The sequence below is a fragment of the Drosophila pseudoobscura genome, chromosome 3 (genome assembly GCF_009870125.1).
Source record: "Drosophila pseudoobscura strain MV-25-SWS-2005 chromosome 3, UCI_Dpse_MV25, whole genome shotgun sequence".
Taxonomy (NCBI): Eukaryota; Metazoa; Arthropoda; class Insecta; order Diptera; family Drosophilidae; genus Drosophila; species Drosophila pseudoobscura.
Genome location: NC_046680.1, coordinates 21,342,518 through 21,363,979, shown reverse-complemented (window position 1 = coordinate 21,363,979; position 21,462 = coordinate 21,342,518). Strand labels below are relative to the sequence as shown.

Genomic DNA, 21,462 nt, shown 5'->3' with positions numbered 1-21,462 from the left:
TCTGGCGCGCTGGCTCCCGATGAATGACGAGAATGATACGATGATTACGTTCAAAGTGTGACCCCCGTCACCAAAAATACTATTCAAAAGTGTGACCGAACGGCACGACGAATAACTCACCAAAACTACCATGGCGCGTTTCATTGCGTCGCGTCGCGTTGTTTTGTTTTTCGTTCGGTGTTTTTATTTTAATTTATAGTGCATTTTTATCAATTAAAGTTATCAGTTATAGGAATGCAGCCAAGCAAATGAATTAATGGTGTGTAAATTTGTATTCCAAGTAGTTTTACACTTATATCCACTGCAGTACAACACAGTGCATTTGTTTTGTTTGTCGGTGTGCATACTTTCCTGTGCATGTGTGTGAGCAACAGGTTTGTGGTTTGTATCGATAGTTTCCTTACACTGGAATTTTATTTCTGACCGATAGTATCGGGCATCTTTAGGCGCTTGTTGCCAAGCAACATTATTCAAACACCAGCAACATCTGCGGGCGGTTTTAAAGAAAATGTATCTCACAAATGTATCTCGGCCGCAGACAAGGAAACAACATTGTTTCCAAACTTTTTCAAAATAAAAAATATCACCTGCAAATATAAAATCAAAAATATATACATATATTTGATATATCAAGGTATCAGCATCCGTACGTAATATTCGAGTCTCCGTAGTTTCTGGTTCGTGTCGCGGTTGCGCTCTTAATTCCAGCGGGAAATTCAAATTGCAAATTGAATGCAAGCCTAAGAGCCATTAAACACTTCGAGTGATTTGCTTCCCTTGCCCCCTATCGCTGGGAACCCGTTTTTCTCCACGAGCGTCGCGTCTCGCAGGTGTGTGGCAGCGCGCGCGTCTCAGCGTGTTTTCAAGAGGCACGAAGCAGCGCCAATACCAATAACAAGTTCAAACTTGGCTATATTATCACAGTTAACAAGTGGGACCGCTCCGGCATCAGCATCTGAATCTGAATCTGTGTGTGTGTGTTTCGCGCGCGCTTGTATTTGTGCTATTTGGAAAACGCGTTTGCGGTTTTCATCGCCTCAAACCAAAACAAAAAAAACCAAATAAAATGGAAAGTGTCCGTGCCAATCGCCTCCCAATACTGCTGATCTGAACGCACAACAACAAAAGAAGGTGTGAACTTTGAAAGTTAATTTGTGCGGCCTCAATATTGTTTATCTTGCGTTGACAGTTTTCCAATTTCTGCCCAATGGCAGACGGCAGATGGCAGTGACCATTATTCGATTCATTCCCATGCAGAAAGTTTATTTATGGATAATTATTGCATGCTCATCGATGATTGATGGCAATTAGGTGTTGTGTGTGTCTAGATAATTCCATTTTGCGGCAAGTCTGCTTTCCACAAGCACGATCTTTTCCTTATAAAAACCGAAATCGCTTGTTTCGCCCTCTGGTTCGGCTTTTAAACGTGCCATCTACTGCTTTTTTAGCCGCCTCACAGACGGCTTTAAACGCTGATGATGAATTTCACCCATGAAGTGAAATGATGGCTTTTGTGTTTTTCCTTTTTTTTCGGTTTTCCATCTTTGCGGTTGTTGTCCCCGCCCCGCCGCTGCTCTGCTCCCTTGTTAACTGCAACTGGTCTGGTCTGGTCGTGCGCCGCCTGATTGCAGTCGAAAGTGGCTTTGGGCTTTGGGTCTGGAGCGGGGTTTTCTCTAATGCTACGTGAAGTTTTCGCCAACCGCCAGACGACGACGACGACGACGACGACAGGTGGCTGAGCGATCGGTCCACTCCAACAAGGCTTGAACCGCAGGTCGCCGTTGCGCAGCGCCTACGTGCCCCGTGTGGCAAGTGGCAAGTGCCTGAACCACCACCAGTGCCTAGTACCTAGTACCCAGTAACCAGCACCAGCACCAGAACCAGAGAGTTCTTGCCTGTGGTTGTTGGGGGGCTACCTTTCGGTTTTCGTTTGCCGCGATCTGGTGGCATGCCATGCTCTGAAAAACTCGTTTCTCCCCGCCTGTTGTTGCCTGTTGTTGCTGGCATTCTTTGTTGGTGAATGTCAGTGCTACGCTGCTACCCGCAGAGTTCCCTCTGTAGAGCAGAGCCTCGCCTCGGTTCTTCCACTGCTGCTGCTGCTGCTGCTTCTCATTGGAGTACATTTTTCGCTTGAGAGGAACTGAACTGAATGGTGCTGCCGTGCTTGATGCCCATTTTTTCGCACAGTTAATTTTCTTGCGCCCTCCTATTCACTTTTCATAATTCTGTCGTGTCGTGTCCGTGTCCGTGAGTCAACGTTTTGGATACACTATTTCCCTACGTTTCATATTCATAAACATTTATGCGAAACCAGAGTCCAGAAACCCCTGTTCGTTCCTACGGCATCGCTTGGCCCCTGCGAATATTTAATGAAAGAAAGTCTTTCAGTAGAAAACATAAACAGCGTGCGCAGCTTAGCAAGAAAAACACTTTCATGACATGACGCACTCCTCAAGGCTGGATAAAAAACTTTAAACTATTTCAACGGCTTTTACTGTAACTGGCGAAAATCATAAGAGAAAAAAGCTTGCCTTGGCACGGAATGTGCACTGAAAATAATTATATATGTATGTAACTGCCATGGGAAAGTCCGACGTTGATTCTTCGACGAATGTCAACAATGCTGCAGCAGCAGCGGGGGGACTCCTCGAAACCAAACGGACTCTCGATGGCCTCCACTTTGGGAGCTGCAGTCTCTGCCATCGCCGAACAATGATCGTGTCTAGCCGGGAGCTGGCGCTGGAGATGTCGTCTAACTGGATGGCTTTGTCTTTGAATTTTGTTTGGGAAAGGAATGGCGACTGCAGCAGTGTTAGGAAGCTCAAAGTATCTGACGACTGTCTGGATCGATTTTACTTTGGGGTTTCATATCTATTTTCATAGAATTTCGATGACTAATTGCAGTGCCAGGGCTGTCCACAAAATTATTTCCTAAACTATGCATAAAAATATCTTTCGATAGAGTAGAAACTTTGAGTGTTTGCCATTGTTTGTTGTTTGCATGGTAATTTGATTGTATTTTGTATTACTTTGCGTGATGCTAATTCATGAATTCTCGTTTAATTCTCGTTCCATCTTGCAGCTTCTTGCCATTGCGATGCGATGCCTGCGAATGGATGCTCAATGACAAATGAATTAAGGCCCCAAAGCGAAGAGGCGCTCAGAGTTTAGCAAGAGTTTAGTTCCCGCAACACACAGAGAACAGAGCAGAACAGAACAGAACGAGCATTGAATAGCCCCAAGCGAATATCAGCGATCGAATGCAATGGCGAAGCAAACCGTTTGTGGTTAGCTGTAGAATATAGAAAAACGATTTGGACCAGCGTAGAGGAGGGGACAGCAGATAGAAGTGCAGATTAAAATGCCCATAATAACAGCCACAACCACGACGATAGCTGGCGGTGGGGGAGCAGGCGTGGCAGCCAGAGGCGTACCAATGGCCAAGACAGCAGCAGCGTCGTCATCGTCTGCCGCTGATTACCTAATGCTCCAACAACAACAGCAACATCAGCAGCAACAGCAGCAGAAACAACAGCAGCAACAGCAACAGCAACAGCACTTTAACAATCACTTCTATCAACAGCCGCATCAACAGCAACAGCAACAGCTGGCGCCTCTGAATGCTTCCCACCAACTCTCGCACTCACATCCACATCCACATCCACATCCTGCTGCTGCCAGTGACAGTGCCAGTGCCGGTGCCGGTGCTGGTGCTCCGGTCTCAACTAGTTTTGCAGCATTTAACGGAAACTCGAATCTGAGTTCTAGCCTGGCCAACGGAAGTGGCAAGAAATTCATTTGCAACAACAGCGACAGCGTCGATGATAATTGTGAGGCCGCTGCAACAGGCTCAGACGTGGCTGGTAACGGCAATGCGGATAAGTCCGCAATGGCGCCACCCGGCAGCGTCCACCACCTTCTGCCCCCGCCGCCGCCGCCGGCTGTGAAGAAATCATCCGCCCTTGCAACAGGCACAACGGCAGCCGCAGCCACAGCCACAGCCACAGCTGGGAACTCTGCCTCTCGCGAAGATGCTGCCTCGCTGAACAGCCAGATGTCGACGGTGCACAATCAGTTCATCGCTGGACTGCCTGGAAATGGGATAACCAATAATGGAATCAACGGAGGCCCAGCAGCCATAGGTCGACCGCCAGGCCACCCGAGCAGCATTCTGAAAGGCAGCAAAGGTAAAAGCCACTTAAATGATAGCTAACTAATTTATGGGAACAACAAGATCCATCATGTACATAATTAGTCAGTGCAGAGAGACTGTGTGCCGCCGAGCTGTGCCCTAAGCTCTGTCCCCAAATCGAATTTCCATTTTCGATTCGCCTCATAAAATATGAATTTTAATTAGTGCCTCTCGAGACACCACCACCGAAGAGTGACTCATTTCCGCCCGCCGCCAGCACACACACACACATGGCCTCCAATTTCACTACGCCCACTTGCAGTGCCACTCCCAGTCCTACTCCCACTTCCACTCCCACTGGTACTCCAATTTCCATTCGTTTTCAATTTCAAGTTGAAAATGCACTTGCAGTGCCATGAAATTGGTTGCGCTGCCTCTCTGAGGTGACGAATGGAAATTACCGAAAAACTGGAACAACGGATGAGAGGGGAGGTTGGATTGGAGCTAACGGCAACAACAAATGTTCTGATGTAAGCCAAAGCCCACTTTTGCTGGGACCTTCTTCTTCTTGGGCCTTCTTGTGCTGCCCCACCGTGTTGTGGGTCTTCTTTCTTAGCTGCTTCTTAGAGGACTAAGTATTACACCCTCAATATAACATTGGGTGTTTCTGTTGTGTGCCTGCTGTGGCTGCTGCTGCTGCTGATGCAAGTGTCATATCATACTCTACTCCCGTTACATCTAATCCACTTGTCATCACTTTCCCACACACACGAGTCACGAGTCACGAGCCACGGAAGCCCCTGGTGAACCCCAGTCGATCCATCCACATCATTGTGGTGCCAGAATCAGCCTCAGTTTCAAGCTCAGAGTGAATTCATAGTAAGACCACAACTTCATGAATGAATGAGACACGCAAAGAAGCGAAAAGCTGATTCAGAAAAGTGGCTATAAATACGAGGAGGCAGAGATGCGATGGAGGGTGCGCGGAGGTAGCCTCGTTTCTGTCGTTGATTGACTTACTTTACTCTATTCGCCCGTGCTCTCGATGGGCACTGTGTCTGAGGGGGCGCACTTAATTGGTGGGTGGTCTAGAATCTACATACCTGATGTGGGAAATTAATATTTATAGAGCAGGCCACACAGCCGATAAACTGTAGGCTGTAGGCCATTAAGTTGTAAATGTTTAGCCAAATCGTTGCTGGTCTACTAAAAATGTCCGTATTTGAGATTATTTGGCTACGATTTAACACAGGGCTGCCTAATGGATAACAGTCGGGCTATGAAACACTTTAAGCAGGGGTTTTTGGAAAATGGTATGTATTATGTGAATAGGTTCTCCCATCATTATGAATATTAATAGAACAATACGTATATGGCATGTGTGTAGATTGAGCTGTTTTGTGGCTAATAGCTTTGTGAATCTTCAGACAAAGCTCTGCATCTCCGAACAATAACCTTATAAGAGCACAAAACTTGGCCCCACATCTGAAATTAGTAACACAAGCGATCTCCGAACGAGTTCAATCTTATTTTCTATGCAAACTAAACCCACTCATCTCATTGATACATATATCCATTCGAAAAACATATATGTATGTATGTACAACACCAGCTGCGTGTGGATGGAGAGTGGAGTGGGGGGAGTCGTTTTCGGAAGTTGGGCAAGTTTGTGGTTTAGTATCTTGTGGGCTCCCTTCCATTCTGTCATCCCATTGTTGGAGCGGCCGCTGTATTTGGCAACAACTTTTCGGGGGCAACACCTGTATCCAAAGTACCTCGAGGCGTTGGGTTTCTTTTTTGCAACTTAATTAGTGGGGAGACGAGGCTTTGATTAGACGAACGCAAAGCTCTCTTGGAACGGGGATGTTAATCTGGCGGATGCCCGCGGAAGCAGAGTGTGAGACTCCTTCTGCAAGTGGCGGCAATGAACTACTCGCGTAGAGGAGGCGGGACCCTCAGCGACCCTCAATGTTGTTTTCTTCTTATCATTTACGCCTCACGTCAGAGGCAATTAGCAGGCAGCGTGTAGAACCTTCAGGCGGGGGCTTTGGAGTTGCAGTGCAGCCTGTCCCTGCATCATATGATGCGATTATTAATTTCTTGATTACGACAGCCAGCCAGGGGACCCGGGGAGATCCACTAGTTTATGGCGTGCCATGTAAGCCAAGTTAACGAAGCAGCAAAGCCAATTAGATGCAATCATTAGGCGAAGGCACCCATAAGGAGGAAGAGAAGGAGTAGAAGGAGTCATGTCACAAATGACACACAGCATGCCCGACGTCGCCGCCCTTTTTCCCTGCGAGAACAAAGACAACGTTGGGTTCATGCTGCCCCCAAGTGGGGCACACATACGTCGATGACATCAATTGCCACGCATGCGGCAGTTGTTAATCTAAAGTTGCAAGTTGCAAGTTGCAAGTAGCAAGTAGCGGACTCTATTCAAACCAATGCGGGCGGAGTAATTCCTGAGTGTAGGTCCAAGCAAATTACGAGTCTTGTTCTTGCTCCCCCACAATGGAACCCCGTCGTATGCTCAAGTGGACATTCCGTAACTTGGGGGAAACTCCAGTTCCAGATACAGCTTCAGCGTCATCTTCAGTTCAAGCAGTCTAGCGGTCTAGACGGGATATCCATAGTAAGCAGTGCTGGAGTGGAAGAACAAGCGGCTCATTACTGCCTCTAATTTATGTTCACGTTCACGTTTATGTTACTCGGGAATTGTACAAATTAGTGCTGTAGCGGAATGGGTCTTTCACTTGGCTAGACATTAAAAAGATATGTTTGTGTTGCTTAAAGGAACATACGAATGATATATATACGACACTCCAGTTAAGGCAAAACTTTGACCGATTTTATAAACGATTTCTTTGACTTCTTCATGCTGTTGTATGATCGTGTTGAAAGACACACGACTCCCGGTGACAGCTTACAAGTGGCGATATCCGAACAGACACGAACTTTGAAGTCAGCGGAGTACGTCGATCTTGAGACTGTGATACTATTTTTGGAGATCGGGGGAACCTTGAAACAGTGGTTCAAGTGGATGAAGCCAAAGTGGGTAACATTGGCAATTAGATAATGGCGTTTTTAACATCATTTAGGTTCAAAATGCGAAATAAAGAGCTGAGGCCACGACTCCGTAACGAACTGGCCAAGTCACGCCCCCCTTGCCTTGTCCGCTTGGCCCGCTCTCTGACCCCCATTCGCTCAGTCCCCTCTTCCCCACGCCGCTACGACGCGTGCGTAACTATGGGTTTGACTTTTGTTTTCTGTCAATGGGCCCCAGAGTCAATGACCGTCCGTGTACTGCCGTTCAGCTTTTATGTAATTTGTGTGCTCTCTGTTGCAGATTCCGGGGGATTGTCGGTGTCTGTATCTGTGTCTGGATCTGCTTCAATGGTGGCACAGGCCGCACACATGTTCGTCGAAAGTCTGCCTCTGTTCTGCTCTGCTGTGATCTCTTTGTTTAGAGTTCTGTTGTTTCTGTTTCTGTAGTGCCATCATTATTTTTAGACGTTTACCAAAGCATTAATGCATTAGCCAATTACCGATCCGATTGATCTCTGTACAGAACTAAACTGTTCGAATTTCTCTCACTAAACTCCAAATGCAATTAGCCACAATCTTTGGTACCGATCCGTATGCCAATCATTATCATCATTATCATCGTTCTGGCAATCCCTGTAATTATGAGTAATGGATATTCTTTGTTCGGCTAAAGAAAGCCTCCGACTTGAGGCTCTCGCTTCGTTTCTTCTTTACTTCACTCTTTTTTTTGGGATCCATTCAGGCCAACATTCTCAGAGGATGAGTCACTTTTATGAGCTGTCGTACAAGGCTTACGATTTGTTCTCTGCCCTGGAAAGCAACTATCAAGCAACATCTCTGAGGAAAGTGCTTAAAGACGAGATTCGAGTGTACATAGATTGTTGAAATAGATCAGAGAAGCTGAAACTTAAAGACTAGAAAGACTAGACTGTTCGCTATTATACCTGTAGCTCCAATTCTCTTCTTATAGTACGATGGTTAGGTTGTTCGAAAAATAATCATTTGCACGGCCTTATCTACCCATGAACGTATGCAAATATATACCTTTGAGATATGTACATTTTCAGCATAGATAACAGCGTATATCTACGATAGTAACGTAACGGCGAATGTGTGTCGGAGCTATGTAAATATTAGACCAAAAGAGCAGTAAATATTAGAGCAAAAGAAGGTGGCTGGAAAGCAATAGCCATGAGTGGGTGGATGTGGGAGTGGGTAAGGTAACTAAACTGCATTCCATTCGGTTGGGCATCCCTAGTCGAAGTATTAGTTGAACACATACACACACACACACGTGCGTACAGCTGTGAATAGTATTCTGTGCTACATCTGGCGATCAAATACACCCGGCCCCTCTCCCTTAATCGCTCTTCTGCTCGTACAAATATTTACACAATGCAGTGCAAGCAGTGGAGTTGCGAACGAAAGCAGCGCAATAGCAAACGATGAACCAAAGCGACGGTGGGGGAAGGAACTGGGAGGGAGTCAAACTGTGCCGCAGCAGCCGCCCAGCAACTTCCGCGCTGGCAAGGTGTATCTAAGTAAGGTCCACACCTTGCCATACACATAGTACTGCTTAATGCCTCACCTCATATAAGTCTAGCATGCACGCTGGGAGAGACTCTCCGCTTGTTCTATCCGTCTCCCTCGTTTACACTTTCTGGCTGCACTTTCTGAGAGACACACACACGCGCGTTTTGCATCTGCAGACTACAGCTATTCAAACGAGCTTCCCGCTCAGCCTCTCCCACTATATCCCTCTCTCGCTCTTACCATTGAGAGTAAAAACTAATCTAAGAGAAAGAAAAAGCAGAATAAAGCATCAGAAGATGGCGCGCTTTTACCGTTTAGCAGTGTGTCTGTCGCTCGCTTCTGTCTCCCTTCGTTCCTCTACCCCCTTCGTTCTCTACCCGGCGGCCTGTTCTACTTGCCTGTGTGTCTGGCATGGCATAAATATTCATCTTTCTATTCAAATGATTCGCAATACTCGTATGTTGTATGGTGGTGAATATGATGGCCAGAGGTGGGTCTTTCGGTCTCTGGGGCCCCCGTCATTCGATTAGCCCTATTCCACGGGTGCATCTATGTTTAGTATACATATGGAGTACAACTGAGGGGGCATGCACCTTAAAAGGGGTTAACGATGAGTGGTCTGGGGCCTGGCGACATTATCGATGTATATTTTAGCATAATTATCATGCCAGCATCATGACTGATTCGATGCAGAGGCGTGCTTTGAACTAAGGTTTTCTTAAATCCAATCGAGTTTTTCTTATCATGATCTCTGCTCAAACGGTGTAACCTTGGAAAATTGCATAGGCCATGTCATTTTTCCACTTAAAGGGGCCCAGTCAGAGTTGGCCATAATTAAAATTTCTCCATTACTCATCGCCGCATCCAACCAGAGTGGCGACTCATTGCGACGGGAGCTCCGCTCCGACTACCCACAACTCATCCCATGCCATGCCATACCACACCATTCCATACCACTCTCTCTGGATGTGGAAAGTAGGTCATTAGCCTAACTAGAGCCTGCCTGGCAACTGTCGTCGTGCCCTGACCACTGAAAGCACAGCACCACACAGCACCACAAAGATGCTAATAATAATTATAATTCCGGTTTGCCCCAATCGAAAACTCTTAACGCTTCAATCAACAGAGAATCGTCGAATGGATGGGGCAGTGTCCAGTCAGTGGCAGTCAATGGCTGCATCAGTGTGGGGGGAGGCTTCAACAAACTATTTTCGGGTGGCTGGGCAATCAGCTCTGTGACTCTTTTTCCCCAATTGCAACCTGCATTTGGGTTCAATGAACGATTTGAGGTTGGTTGAGGCTCTAACGAACTGTTTCCCTTTTTCCATGCAGAGAATCTCCTGCAGAACACGTACTACAACGGCGAGGCTGGTGACAGCAGTTTGGGCAGCGAGTGCGGTGGCGGAGATGGTAATCACGAGGATCCTGGCGACGGCCTGGGACCACTGCCTCCTAAATGGGAGACGGCATACACCGAACGTGGCGAACTGTACTTCATCGAGTAAGTAGAATGCTCTCAGATCTAAATCGTGGTCTTTAACTTACGATGATGTCTGTCCCATTGCAGCCACAACACTGGAACCTCCCACTGGCTGGATCCTCGCCTGTCCAAGTACCAGAAGAAGTCTCTGGAGGATTGCTGCGAGGACGAGCTGCCTTATGGCTGGGAAAAGATCGAGGACTCCATGTACGGCATGTACTTTATCGATCATGTGAATCGCAGGACGCAGTACGAGAACCCTGTTCTGGAAGCCAAGAGGAGGGCTGCAGAGCAACGTCAGCAGCAGCAACAGCAACAACAACAACAGCAACATCAGCAGCAGCAGCAGCTTCAGCTCCAGCAGCAACAACAACAAAACCAGCAGCAGCAGCATCAGCAGCAGGAGCAGCGTTCCAAGACTCCAACGGCGGTGGATGCAGAGGTTGAGGATGAAGCGCCAGTGAAACTGCTCTACAAGTTCACCCGCAATCCCGCAGAGTTGCAGGGCCAGCGCATCAACACCACCTTGCTAAAGTCCACCCGTGGCCTCGGTTTCACCATCGTTGGGAGCGATGGCAGTGCTGGCGGGGATGTGGAGGAGTTTCTGCAAATCAAGACCGTTGTGCCGAATGGTCCCGCCTGGTTGGATGGCCAGCTGCAGACGGGCGACGTCCTGGTCTATGTGAACGACACCTGCGTCCTGGGTTACACGCATCACGATATGGTCAACATATTCCAGTCGATACTGCCCGGAGAGAGGGCTGCCCTGGAGGTTTGTCGCGGCTATCCGCTGCCCTTCGATCCCAACGATCCCAACACGGAGGTGGTGACCACCATGGCCGTGGCCGTTGCTGTGGATGGACGTGACTCCGACAAGCAGCGGCGTCTCAACATGGATGGCAACTACAACTTTCTGGATCTGTCCGGCGAGGGGGCCGGCAAGGCAAGTGGCAGTGGCAGTGGCTTCATTCTGATGAAGAAGCCGGAACTGTACACCTTCTCCATCATGAAGGGAGCCATGGGCTTCGGATTCACCATTGCCGACTCCGCCTGCGGCCAGATCGTGAAGAAGATTCTCGATCGCAGCTGCTGCACCCAACTAATGGAAGGCGATGTGCTGCTGGAGATCAATGGAATCAACGTTCGGAACAAGCCACACTTCTATGTGGTCGAGCTACTCAAGGAGTGCAGCCAGACGACACCCACAGCAGTGAAGATCCAACGCACGCCCCCCGACCAGCCTGCCAACCCGCTCAGTCAGTTGAATCAGCTCAATCAGGTGGGGAACGTGGCCAAGTTGCGCAAGAACTTTGTGGGCAGCGGGCTCTTCCGCAGCAAGACCCCCACGGCAGACCTGTACAGCACCCAAGTCAAGGAAGTGCTGCCCATGCGGCCGAAGACTCCACTGGTGGACACACGACGTGCCAGGGTCCAGACGCCCAGCAATGAAGTGGACGGCGGTGACGCACCGTCGGACGAGACGGAGGCGAGAAAGCCCCTTCAGATGCACTCTCAGGGCAAGTCGAACAGCAGTCTGCAGGAGCTGGACGACATACCTTTCATGGATCCCTATCCCAAGATGGTCAGTCGGCTGAGCGAACGTCTGGCCGAGGCTTCACTTCAGGCGGATAGTGGAGGCGGCATCTATGGGCTGCCTCCCAGCATGCAGCCATTGCCGCTGCCGCTGACGCACCACGAGTCCTGCTACTGCTACGACTGCCAGGCCCAGCGCTACCGTCCGGGCTACTTTGTGCAGCCGCAGCACTCAACGATCTCGGGAGGAAGCGGCCAGTACTCGCCCCTGCAGGCGGCCCACATTCAGAACGAGCGGATACAGCGGCGTGTCAACGAGCTGCTTAGCGATCGGAGGCGCGTGGGCTTTGCCAACCTCGATCCTCCCCAGCAGCAGATGCAGCACTCGCCCAGCTGGCGCAACGGAGCCCTACTCGATGCCTCCGAGGACGCGGACCAGTGCGAGCTGACCGAGGTGACACTGGAGCGTCAGGCTCTGGGCTTTGGCTTCCGCATTGTCGGTGGCACCGAGGAGGGCTCTCAGGTGACCGTCGGCCACATTGTGCCGGGCGGGGCCGCAGATCAGGATCAGCGCATAGCCACCGGCGATGAGATACTCAGCATCGATGGCATCAATGTGGTAAGTGGCAGTCGCAGTGCATCGTGTGACTCCATAAAGTCCTCTGCTAATCTGTTTCCCACAGCTAAAATCTTCGCATCACAAAGTCGTCTCATTGGTGGGTGAATCTGGTCTGCGTGGCCAGGTCACGATGATCCTGCGCCGACGACGGGGTCCACTTCTGCAGCAGGCTCCTCCGCTGGTATCGCAGATGCGACGGTATCCCTACGATGTTATTGTCAGCCGACATGAGAACGAGGGCTTTGGCTTCGTCATAATATCCTCATCGAATCATTATTACGGCTCGACCATAGGTAAGGCGGTCTCATCTAGTCTAGTCGCTAAATCCCATCCTAATCTCATCTCAATATCCCTCGGATCCCTAGGAAAACTGATTCCCGGCAGTCCAGCGGATCGTTGTGGGGAGCTCAAGGTGGGCGACCGCATTATAGCCGTGAATCGGATCGAAATAGCAGGCATGTCACACGGCGACGTTGTGAATCTCATCAAGGAGTCTGGTCTGCATGTGCGTCTCACCATCGGCTGTCCCCTGAAGCAAGGCGGCCCCAGTCCCGGTGGAAGCAGTGCTGGTCTGGGCAGCAATACACCGCTCCAAGCATCTCCCAGTCTGCTTAAAGCGCCATCACTGCCATCACATCAGCAACAGCAGCAGCTACCACAGCAAAATCAGCAAGCCATCCAGCAGCAACATCAGCAGCTGCAGCATCAGCTCCACCACCAACAGCAACTGGAGATGCCCATGTCAATGCCCATGCCCGGACAAGGGGGCTACGTGGAGCGACCCAGCAACAATATTGCGGCCACTCTGGCCCTGCACCAACAGCAGCCACAATTATGACTCTGAGATCTACGAATCCGGCTCTACAAGAGCTTTCTCTAGTGTTAGTTCTCGTGCTCGTATGGATCGGAAGGAGACTTGTTTGTAATTAGTACTTCATTAGGTAAACCCAAAGACTGAATTTAGTAAGCCTCTGTAAATCTATCACTTTACGAATCTCGAGACGTTTCGTGAATGCATCTTCTATACCAGTTTTTATTCGAAATACCATTCAGTGGCGTAGGCTTAGACTATATCCAGACATAGGCATATCAGATTGTGAGATATTTACTGCATTTTAAACTCGTATTCGAAAATTAGATTGTAAATGTACAAATGTAAAGGACTTCAATATTTTATTCACAAGTATTTTATAAATCCAATTTAGACTTATTTAAACGGTATTTGTTGGTATTTAATTTACTGTATATGTACGAATATATATAATATGCTTAAAAGAATTCTTCATTTGTTTTTCAAAGATCAGACGCAATGGAATGTGATTCATCGGCAGCTATTGCTCCTTGTTTGAATAAAAGATGTGTACATATGTGCTTCGCAAATTGCTGATGATACATTTTGGAAATAAGAAAGAAATAGTGAAAGACGCTCGTTTATTCAACGCATTTTAACAAAATTCAAGAGATATGTCCACAAAATATATCAAATATTCAAATATTTATTGAAAATTAAATGGGGATATAACCCGTGGGTTGTTGATGAAGCGAAAACTAAAGATATCTCCAGTCCTGCAACTCTTCTCCACGCTCTTGGCTTATCCACTTGTGGTATGCGGGATCCTTGGCCAGTTCCCGATCGATGGCATCAACTGTAGCCTGGGCCCGACGTTCATAGGCACGCTCTCTGCGAGCGGCAGCACGCGATACCGATTTGGCGGCACCGTTTTGCTGGACGGCTGGGTAATGGCTGGCAGACCCGCCTGCTCCGTCAAGACACTTGGCGTCTCCAGGACCCGTGTAGAATTCGCGTTTGGTGACCGTGACTTGATACTTCGTCTCCTGACAAAGCGCTCCGCGCGAATAAGAGTTTTGACCCCTATTTTGTTGCTGGGCAGGGGCATAATCTCCAGATTCGCCTTGATAGTCATTGTTGGGATATGACTTGTATTCGCACTGGTATTGATATTTGGTGTTCCATGGATTTCTGCGACTCATCTTGAATTCTGCGCAGGGAGGACAGGACAGTGATGAGGATTTCACCATATGTATAAATCTGTAATCAATTAACCAACCAAAGCTCTTTTTACACGACTGTTCACTTCCAGCTTCCTCAGAAAAATGAATTTTGGCTTCACTTCAACCGATTCTCCATCCCCACAACTTGCCCAGTGCGCAGTTTTATGGTACCCATACAGAAACGTAATACGTATGTGATACATACAAGCATAAACAGGCTGTGTATATGTTCATATGCATGTATGAGACCCTTTATTGTTTAGATCTCGGGTTTCTTTGGTAAATTTGAGCTTCGAGCGCCTCTGACTCTCCATGTCTGAGATTTATAAAAAATATGTGATTGTAGTCGATAAGCAGAAGTCGTAAAGTAGTATAGAAGCAAGAAAGAGGATCAATAGGCAAAGACAGAAACTACGCAGTAGAGTAATCCGCTATTTAAATGTGTGGCGGCAGTGGTGGTGTCTCTGAGGGAGAGAGCAGTAGAAGGAGGATCAAAAAGGAATTGATGATAGAGAGCAATAGGATGATCCATGATGCAATTATACAAGGTGGTCCAGCCCCAAGCGGGGCTTATTTTTTGTCAGTAACAACATACACAGCAGCAAGCTTTGTTTTGTAATTTGAGAGTACAAATAAGACCCTGAAGAAAAGGAGTGGACCCATGAATTGCATCATGGGATGAGTGTAGGTTTGCTAGCAGAATATTTACATACATACATATGTTGTATGTAAACCCGACTCGCTGCGCTCAAAGCATACAAATTGTAAGAGAAAGAGCAGCACAGCTGCCCGGCCGGCTGTACATGCATAGACATGTATGTACATATGTATGTGTGTATATTCAAACATTGCGAGGAGTTTTTCGATTCAGCAGCAAATATGAAACCAAAAGACTCAATCATGATGTCATTTCCTAGTCCCCTAAAAAAGTCATTTCCTAGAAACAAACGTACATTTATTTTATGGTCATTTATTCGTTACACAGACTCCACTTCATTCAGTTTTCCAGAGCGTTCTCCAAACTGTACACAAATGTTGTACTAAAAGTAGAGGAGCATTAGGGCTAATACAAGTACTAGTGTTGTTGAGGCTTTGTTACAAAAATAATGCGTCTGTTTAAATAGACTTATGCGTAAAATCGAATATGAGAGTGGGCAGCTTATATGGGCTTGATCTTGAAGTGCAGGCCGATGAGCGAGAAGACCAAACACTTGAGATCTTGCACCAGATAATAGAAGCAGCGCAAGCCCTCGGGGTCCTTTGAACGATTCACGTCCACCAATGAGCCTGTTTTTGAGGTAGTAAACGAGATGTGCTCGTCGCCAATTACAATCTCCAGTTCCTAAAAAACGACGGGACGAGGTAAATACACTTTCACTGGCAGTCATTCAGGTGGTGGCACTTACCTGACGACCCACGCGATCTGGTGGCGGCCAGGGCAAATCGTCTTCCTGCATTATCTCAGAGTCAATTATGATACGTTTCAGCTCTTCCATGACGGACTGGTGCACAAACGCTTCTTTGCGGATCATAGTGTCGTTTTTGTAGTTGGAATTGTTGGCGTAGCGCAGCTTGCCGTCCGGCCGGAACTCGAACTCGAGAAACTCGTGTCCGAACTTGCCCTTGTGTCCAACGTAATAGCGCAAATAGAAATCCTCGGAAGACATGATCGTACTACAACTGATCTGTGATGTTTTATTTAATGTTTTCAGGAAAAAACACAATTTTTCCAACTTTTGCTAAAACGCGGCCAGAGGTGGAAAACACCTATCGATACAGTCGCGTTTTCAGGGTTGTTCACAGCCGATAGGTGGTAATATTGGTCGGAATGATGGTGTTATGACATTAGACTGCGACAACTTTGATGCGAAGAGATAAAATACAAGACAAAGCGCAAAATTAGTGTTCGAAACCGTCTCTGGACGCTATCAGTCAAACAACTGAAGAACTGTTTGTGAGCAAGCAGCCAGCAAGGCAGCAAGCGTGCTCTTCTCCAAAGACTAGCCCTGTTGTTGCAGCTAGTCAGTTGGCACAGTCTAGTGTCATACGCCCATGAGCAAAGTCTAGTGTCATATGGCCATGAATGGCAGAAATGGAAGAAGCAGCATGTCATCGGCATCGATACCTCAACAACAAAACAAGGCTGAGTCGAAAGTTAGAGTTTGTGTTAAAATGTAACTTTATTTTGCTAAAATGAAACTGCATCAACAAGTAAACTACTAATAAACTACGGTAAGGAGATTCCGCTAACGTTACAACTAAAGCCAACCTCGTAATTTCCCCAGCAACATTGTGATCATTGTAAAATTGCAACAAAGTTGGTGGATTCGCATTTATTTGCTTGTGTGGGTGTGCGGCCGCCGCTGGGACTCCGTTGTTGTAATGGCGTCTCGATTTCCATGTCCATGTCAAAGCGCATGGGAGAGGACATGTGGAAGGCTCTCGAGCGCCAGCTCCCCGGCGTATCTCGGTCAAAGTAATTTTACAAAAACACAAACATCCATTAATTTCAGCAGAGAGCCGGAGAGCGCATCGAGAGCGATAGAGAAAGCCCCGAAGTGAAAGTGCAAGGATATCAGAGCTCATGCGCCGCAATTGGCGGGAAACCAGAGCACGTGGAACACCATCCTGGCCGTCGTCCTTCGGGAAAACTCGGTCGTGCAACAAAGTTGCGCTCAGCTGCGACTCCAAAGCCTTCTCTCTTTATGAGCGCTTACTTCGGTGGTGGTTTGTTTTGACTGTCCGCCTCGAAAATCGATGACATTGAGCGCAACATTGTTGTATGCCTCTCTATGTTGCATCCACTCCCCATCTTCATCTACATCCGCCTCAGCATGCCGATGTGCCCCGCCTAGTAATGCTCACGTTCTGGCTCCTCCTCCGCCTTCCATAATATGTAAAACACAAACAAAACTCTCTCCGACTCTCGCTCACTGCCTGCAATTTTGCATCGCTCTCTTTGGCCGTCTCTCTCCGTCCGTATATGCCGGCCCGCTCTGGTCTCCGTCTCCGTCTCCGGGTGTTCCAGCGGCCGAGTCGCTGCCTCCATTTACAACTTTGTTAACTTCGGGCCTTTTGTGTGTGCAGTTGGTATCGAGGACAGTAACCGGGACGAAGTTACTTTGTTGCGCGCTAATTGATTTTTCCACAATCAGTTTTTGCTTCCTTGTAAAACCAGCAAGTGGCCATAAAAAGCCGGAAGAAAGTCTGCCATTAAAAGCGACCTTTGAATAGAAGCCAAAAGGTGTGTGGATTCAAGGGGACTATAAAGATGAGATTTGTGTGAAAGTAAGAAAAGTATTTCGGTATGTATCTATGGTTCTGGGACATATGTATTCGTATATAAGTACATCTGTGCGTGTATACGACGTACATGTTACTGCAAAAAGTAACTGGAGTATGTATCTAATAGAATCAGGAGATATACCATGTACTTATCCCTGGGGAATTATATCAAAGCATACTTTTAAGAGTGTCTTCCTATAGGGAAATCTTATAGATATGGGAACGGAACCCTTTCTAAAGATAGTATTTAATACAATCACAACTCTAGATAACTGAGATGTAAGCTATCAATTTTCTAACTAATTTCCTCCATTTGTATACCATTTATTTCCAGGCCATGTAGACCACCCCGAAACCCTTCCATAGTACAATCAGGAAAAGCCCTACATGCAACATTCCATCGAATGAATAAGCAATTATGGATACATGAAACGTTTCACGATTTCACGAAGTAACGCGAAGTCAACATGTCAATGAACCCCAACCCCAACCCCAGCACCAGTCCGCAGTTGCCAATAGTTCAGACAGCAGCAGCCTATGCTATACCATGCAACCGTAACCGGGAGAGAGAGGTGGTGGTTAGAGGTAGCTCCTCGCAGCGGAATCTGCTCGAGTTTGTGTGCATCTGCGTTGCGTGCATCGCCTGTTATTACAACAGCACCCAGTGCGGGCTCGTGTTTGACGACATCAGTGCGATAAGGGATAACAAGGACCTGCGGCCCCACACGCCACTGCGTAATGTGTTCCTTAACGATTTTTGGGGCACGCCGATGCGCAAAGAGCAGTCCCACAAGTCCTACCGACCGCTCACAGTGATGACGTTCCGCTTCAACTACTTGCTGCATGCACTGGAGCCGTTTGGCTACCATCTCGTCAACCTGCTGCTGCACTTGCTGGTCTGCCTGCTGTGGCGTCGGGTCTGCCGGCTGGTGCTCCGGCAGTGTGCGGCCGTAGGCAGTAATGCACCGTCGTCCTCGCTCAACACATGCGCCTTTGTGGCCTCGCTGCTCTTTGCCATTCACCCGGTGCACACGGAGGCCGTTACTGGCGTCGTCGGCCGCGCTGAATTGCTCTCTTCCATCTGCTTCCTGGCCGCCTTTCTCAGCTACGCGAAGTCCGTCGGCGATTCCGGCTGCACTCGGCGCACCAATTGGCTGGGACTGTTCTTCTGCTTTGGCAGTTGCCTTTCGGCATCCATGCTGTGCAAGGAGCAGGGAATCACCATTGCCGGAATATGCGTCGTATACGAGCTGTTCGTCGTGCATCAACTGCGTCCGCTGCACTTGTGCAACTTTGTGCTGCGCTTCTTTGAGGAGCAGCCCGAGCAGCAGTCCCCCAAGCTGGGGAGTGTGTCGGGCGCTCGTCGCTGGTCGTCGTCGACTCTGTGGAAACGCTTGTTCTTTCTGGGCGGCATCACGGTGGCCCTTTTGGCAGGGCGTGTCTATGTGATGGGCTCACAGCTGCCCATTTTCACGCGCTTCGACAATCCAGCTTCGGCGGCAGATACGCCCGAACGTCAGCTCACCTACGGCTACCTCATCTACCTAAATTGCTGGCTTCTCCTGTGCCCCTCTCTGCTCTGCTGTGACTGGACCATGGGTGAGTGCAATACCTCATTAAAAAGAGTGTCTTATTAACTGATTCCATTTCAGGCACTGTTCCGCTGCTGGAGGGATTCTCGGATGCTCGCAACGTGACCACTCTGTGCACCTTCCTGGCCCTGGGAGCGCTGGTGGCCAAAGCCTGCTTCACCCGCAATCTGGCCCAATCACGCACGCTGCTCATGTGCCTCGGGTGGATGGTGCTGCCCTTTCTGCCGGCCTCCAATCTGTTCTTTCCGGTCGGTTTTGTGGTGGCCGAACGCATTCTCTATATGCCATCGATGGGCTACTGCCTGCTGGTGGCCTACGGCTTCGAGCAGCTGCAGCGACGTTGGTGCCTCAAATGGAGAATCGTGGGGCAGGTGGCACTCGGCGTTTTACTGCTTTCCCACGCCCTGAAGACCCATCAACGTAATCGGGACTGGCGGACGGAGTACTCTCTGTTCATGTCCGGCGTGCACGTGAATCAGCGCAATGCCAAGCTGTACAACAATGTGGGACACGCCCTCGAGAACGAGGGAGGGTACGAGGAGGCCCTGCTCTACTTTCAGGAGGCGGTGCGCATTCAAACGGACGATATTGGTGCCCACATCAATGTTGGGCGCACGTTAAATAACCTCAAGCGGTACGCAGAGGCAGAGCAGGCTTACGTGAAGGCCAAGGCTCTCTTTCCGCAGGCCAAGCCTGGAGTCAGCTATCATGCACGCATAGCCCCTAATCATTTAAATGTTTTCATCAACCTAGCGAATCTCATAGCCAAGAACCAGACACGGCTCGAGGAGGCCGACCATCTCTACCGCCAGGCCATCAGCATGAGGAGTGATTACGTTCAGGTGAGATCCCTTGATCGCCCCTAGACTGACAATTGTAATATACTATATACTTCGCATCCCTGCAGGCCTACATCAACCGCGGCGATATTCTGATGAAGCTCAATCGCACAGCCCAGGCGCAGGAGGTGTACGAGCAGGCTCTACTGTATGACAGCGAGAACGCGGACATCTACTACAACCTGGGTGTGGTCTTTCTGGAGCAGGGCAAGAGCCAGCAGGCCCAGGTGTACTTCAACAAGGCCATCGAGCTGTACCCGGAGCACGAGCAGGCGCTTCTCAACTCGGCCATTCTGTTGCAGGAGCTGGGTGGCGAGGAGGCGCGTAAGGTGTCCCGCTCGCGCCTGTACAAGGTGCTGGCCAAGGATGATCACAACGAGAAAGTCTACTTCAATCTGGGCATGCTGGCCATGGACGAGTCGAGCTTCGAAGAGGCAGAGCAGTTCTTCAAGCGAGCCATCCACCTCAAGTCGGACTTTCGCAGTGCGCTCTTCAATCTGGCCCTCCTGCTGGCGGACACGAAGCGGCCCCTGGATGCAGTGCCGTTTCTCAACCAGCTAATACGCCATCACGCCTCGCACGTCAAGGGCCTCATCCTGCTGGGCGATATTTACATCAATCATATGAAGGATCTGGATGCGGCCGAGAAGTGCTATCGCAGCATCCTTCACTACGAGCCCCAGAATACCCAGGGCCTGCACAATCTGTGCGTGGTGTTTGTCGAGCGCAAGCGGCTGGCCAAGGCGGCCGCCTGCCTGCAATATGCCCAACGACTGGCTCCCGCCGAGGACTATATTGGTCGCCATCTGCAGATTGTCCATTCGAGACTGCAGAAAATCAACAAGTTACCTGAGTCGGCGCCAGAGCGGCAGCTCGCGTACGAGGACTACGAACCGCACGAGTTTAAGCTCCCCCAGGATCGCGCAAGCCCACACAAGTCTCGCAAACGATTATAGCAAGAGCGGGTATAAGTCAGAAGAAAGATATTATATGTATAATGTATAAAGAGAAAACCGCAACTTAACCACTTTGTGTTGAGTGAAAAGTATCGCATTATGTGAAGCGTTCAGAGTCTGATTAAGGATAAAAGATATCCCACGCTATTCCAGAGTACTCGCTCCTGTACTTATTAGTTATTAACAATACCATCCGAGGATATTTATACAACTATTGTGTATTCTTTGTACACTTCCAATGTGATGGAGCCGTCAAATGAGTGAAAATGGTTTAATTCTTTTGTAAATACGAATCTATGATTTCTACGATTATGTGAATGGCCTTGACAGCTGGAAATTTGCATTTGACATGCAACAGATAAAGTAAATGTACTTAACGATATTAATATATGTACGAGTAATAAATAAAACATTACCTAAGCTACACCAGAA

General features: G+C 48.5%; 4 protein-coding genes across 9 annotated transcripts; 2 read left to right on the top strand and 2 right to left on the bottom strand.

The window, feature by feature from the left end:
• Window positions 1–86: 86 nt before the first annotated feature.
• Window positions 87–14,455, top strand: Magi (membrane associated guanylate kinase, WW and PDZ domain containing protein magi). 4 transcript variants are annotated; one of them, XM_033377359.1, is made up of 6 exons: window positions 87–259; window positions 3,083–4,187; window positions 10,046–10,214; window positions 10,281–12,345; window positions 12,410–12,638; window positions 12,711–14,455. In XM_033377359.1, the coding sequence occupies exons 2-6, from the start codon at window positions 3,362–3,364 to the stop codon at window positions 13,181–13,183; spliced, it is 3,762 nt and encodes a 1,253-aa protein (XP_033233250.1). In that variant the 5' UTR covers window positions 87–259; window positions 3,083–3,361; the 3' UTR covers window positions 13,184–14,455. The 4 variants fall into 4 exon arrangements, with proteins under 4 accessions (XP_033233250.1, XP_033233251.1, XP_033233252.1 ...); XM_033377360.1 differs by having other exon boundaries at window positions 87–374; XM_033377361.1 differs by lacking the exon at window positions 87–259 and adding an exon at window positions 647–1,131.
• On the bottom strand, window positions 13,760–14,541 carry LOC6898996 (uncharacterized). The gene is made up of 2 exons (XM_002138920.3): window positions 14,415–14,541; window positions 13,760–14,345 (listed from the first exon to the last, which is right to left on the bottom strand). The coding sequence occupies exon 2, from the start codon at window positions 14,335–14,337 to the stop codon at window positions 13,894–13,896; it is 444 nt and encodes a 147-aa protein (XP_002138956.2). The 5' UTR covers window positions 14,338–14,345; window positions 14,415–14,541; the 3' UTR covers window positions 13,760–13,893.
• A 771-nt stretch (window positions 14,542–15,312) lies between these two features.
• mago (mago, exon junction complex subunit) lies at window positions 15,313–16,170 on the bottom strand. The gene is made up of 2 exons (XM_001361884.4): window positions 15,765–16,170; window positions 15,313–15,700 (listed from the first exon to the last, which is right to left on the bottom strand). The coding sequence occupies exons 1-2, from the start codon at window positions 16,023–16,025 to the stop codon at window positions 15,518–15,520; spliced, it is 444 nt and encodes a 147-aa protein (XP_001361921.1). The 5' UTR covers window positions 16,026–16,170; the 3' UTR covers window positions 15,313–15,517.
• Window positions 16,171–16,423: 253 nt separating this feature from the next.
• Tmtc3 (Transmembrane O-mannosyltransferase targeting cadherins 3) lies at window positions 16,424–21,462 on the top strand. 3 transcript variants are annotated; one of them, XM_015185218.2, is made up of 5 exons: window positions 16,424–16,590; window positions 16,644–16,834; window positions 17,978–19,242; window positions 19,296–20,077; window positions 20,143–21,462. In XM_015185218.2, the coding sequence occupies exons 3-5, from the start codon at window positions 18,111–18,113 to the stop codon at window positions 21,028–21,030; spliced, it is 2,802 nt and encodes a 933-aa protein (XP_015040704.2). In that variant the 5' UTR covers window positions 16,424–16,590; window positions 16,644–16,834; window positions 17,978–18,110; the 3' UTR covers window positions 21,031–21,462. The 3 variants fall into 3 exon arrangements, with proteins under 3 accessions (XP_015040704.2, XP_001361920.3, XP_033233258.1); XM_001361883.4 differs by lacking the exon at window positions 16,644–16,834; XM_033377367.1 differs by lacking the exons at window positions 16,424–16,590; window positions 16,644–16,834 and adding an exon at window positions 17,385–17,602.

Bases quoted from the DNA above. Each gene is read 5' to 3' on its own strand.
- Magi (XM_033377359.1), top strand. From the start codon at position 3,362: ATGCCCATAATAACAGCCACAACCACGACGATAGCTGGCGGTGGGGGA. The intron at 4,188-10,045 runs GTAAAAGCCACT...TTTTCCATGCAG, and splicing joins CATTCTGAAAGGCAGCAAAG to AGAATCTCCTGCAGAACACG. The intron at 10,215-10,280 runs GTAAGTAGAATG...GTCCCATTGCAG, and splicing joins GGCGAACTGTACTTCATCGA to CCACAACACTGGAACCTCCC.
- LOC6898996 (XM_002138920.3), bottom strand. From the start codon at position 14,337: ATGAGTCGCAGAAATCCATGGAACACCAAATATCAATACCAGTGCGAA.
- mago (XM_001361884.4), bottom strand. From the start codon at position 16,025: ATGTCTTCCGAGGATTTCTATTTGCGCTATTACGTTGGACACAAGGGC. The intron at 15,701-15,764 runs GTAAGTGCCACC...GTCGTTTTTTAG, and splicing joins CAGATCGCGTGGGTCGTCAG to GAACTGGAGATTGTAATTGG.
- Tmtc3 (XM_001361883.4), top strand. From the start codon at position 18,111: ATGTCAATGAACCCCAACCCCAACCCCAGCACCAGTCCGCAGTTGCCA. The intron at 19,243-19,295 runs GTGAGTGCAATA...ATTCCATTTCAG, and splicing joins CTGCTGTGACTGGACCATGG to GCACTGTTCCGCTGCTGGAG. The intron at 20,078-20,142 runs GTGAGATCCCTT...GCATCCCTGCAG, and splicing joins TGAGGAGTGATTACGTTCAG to GCCTACATCAACCGCGGCGA.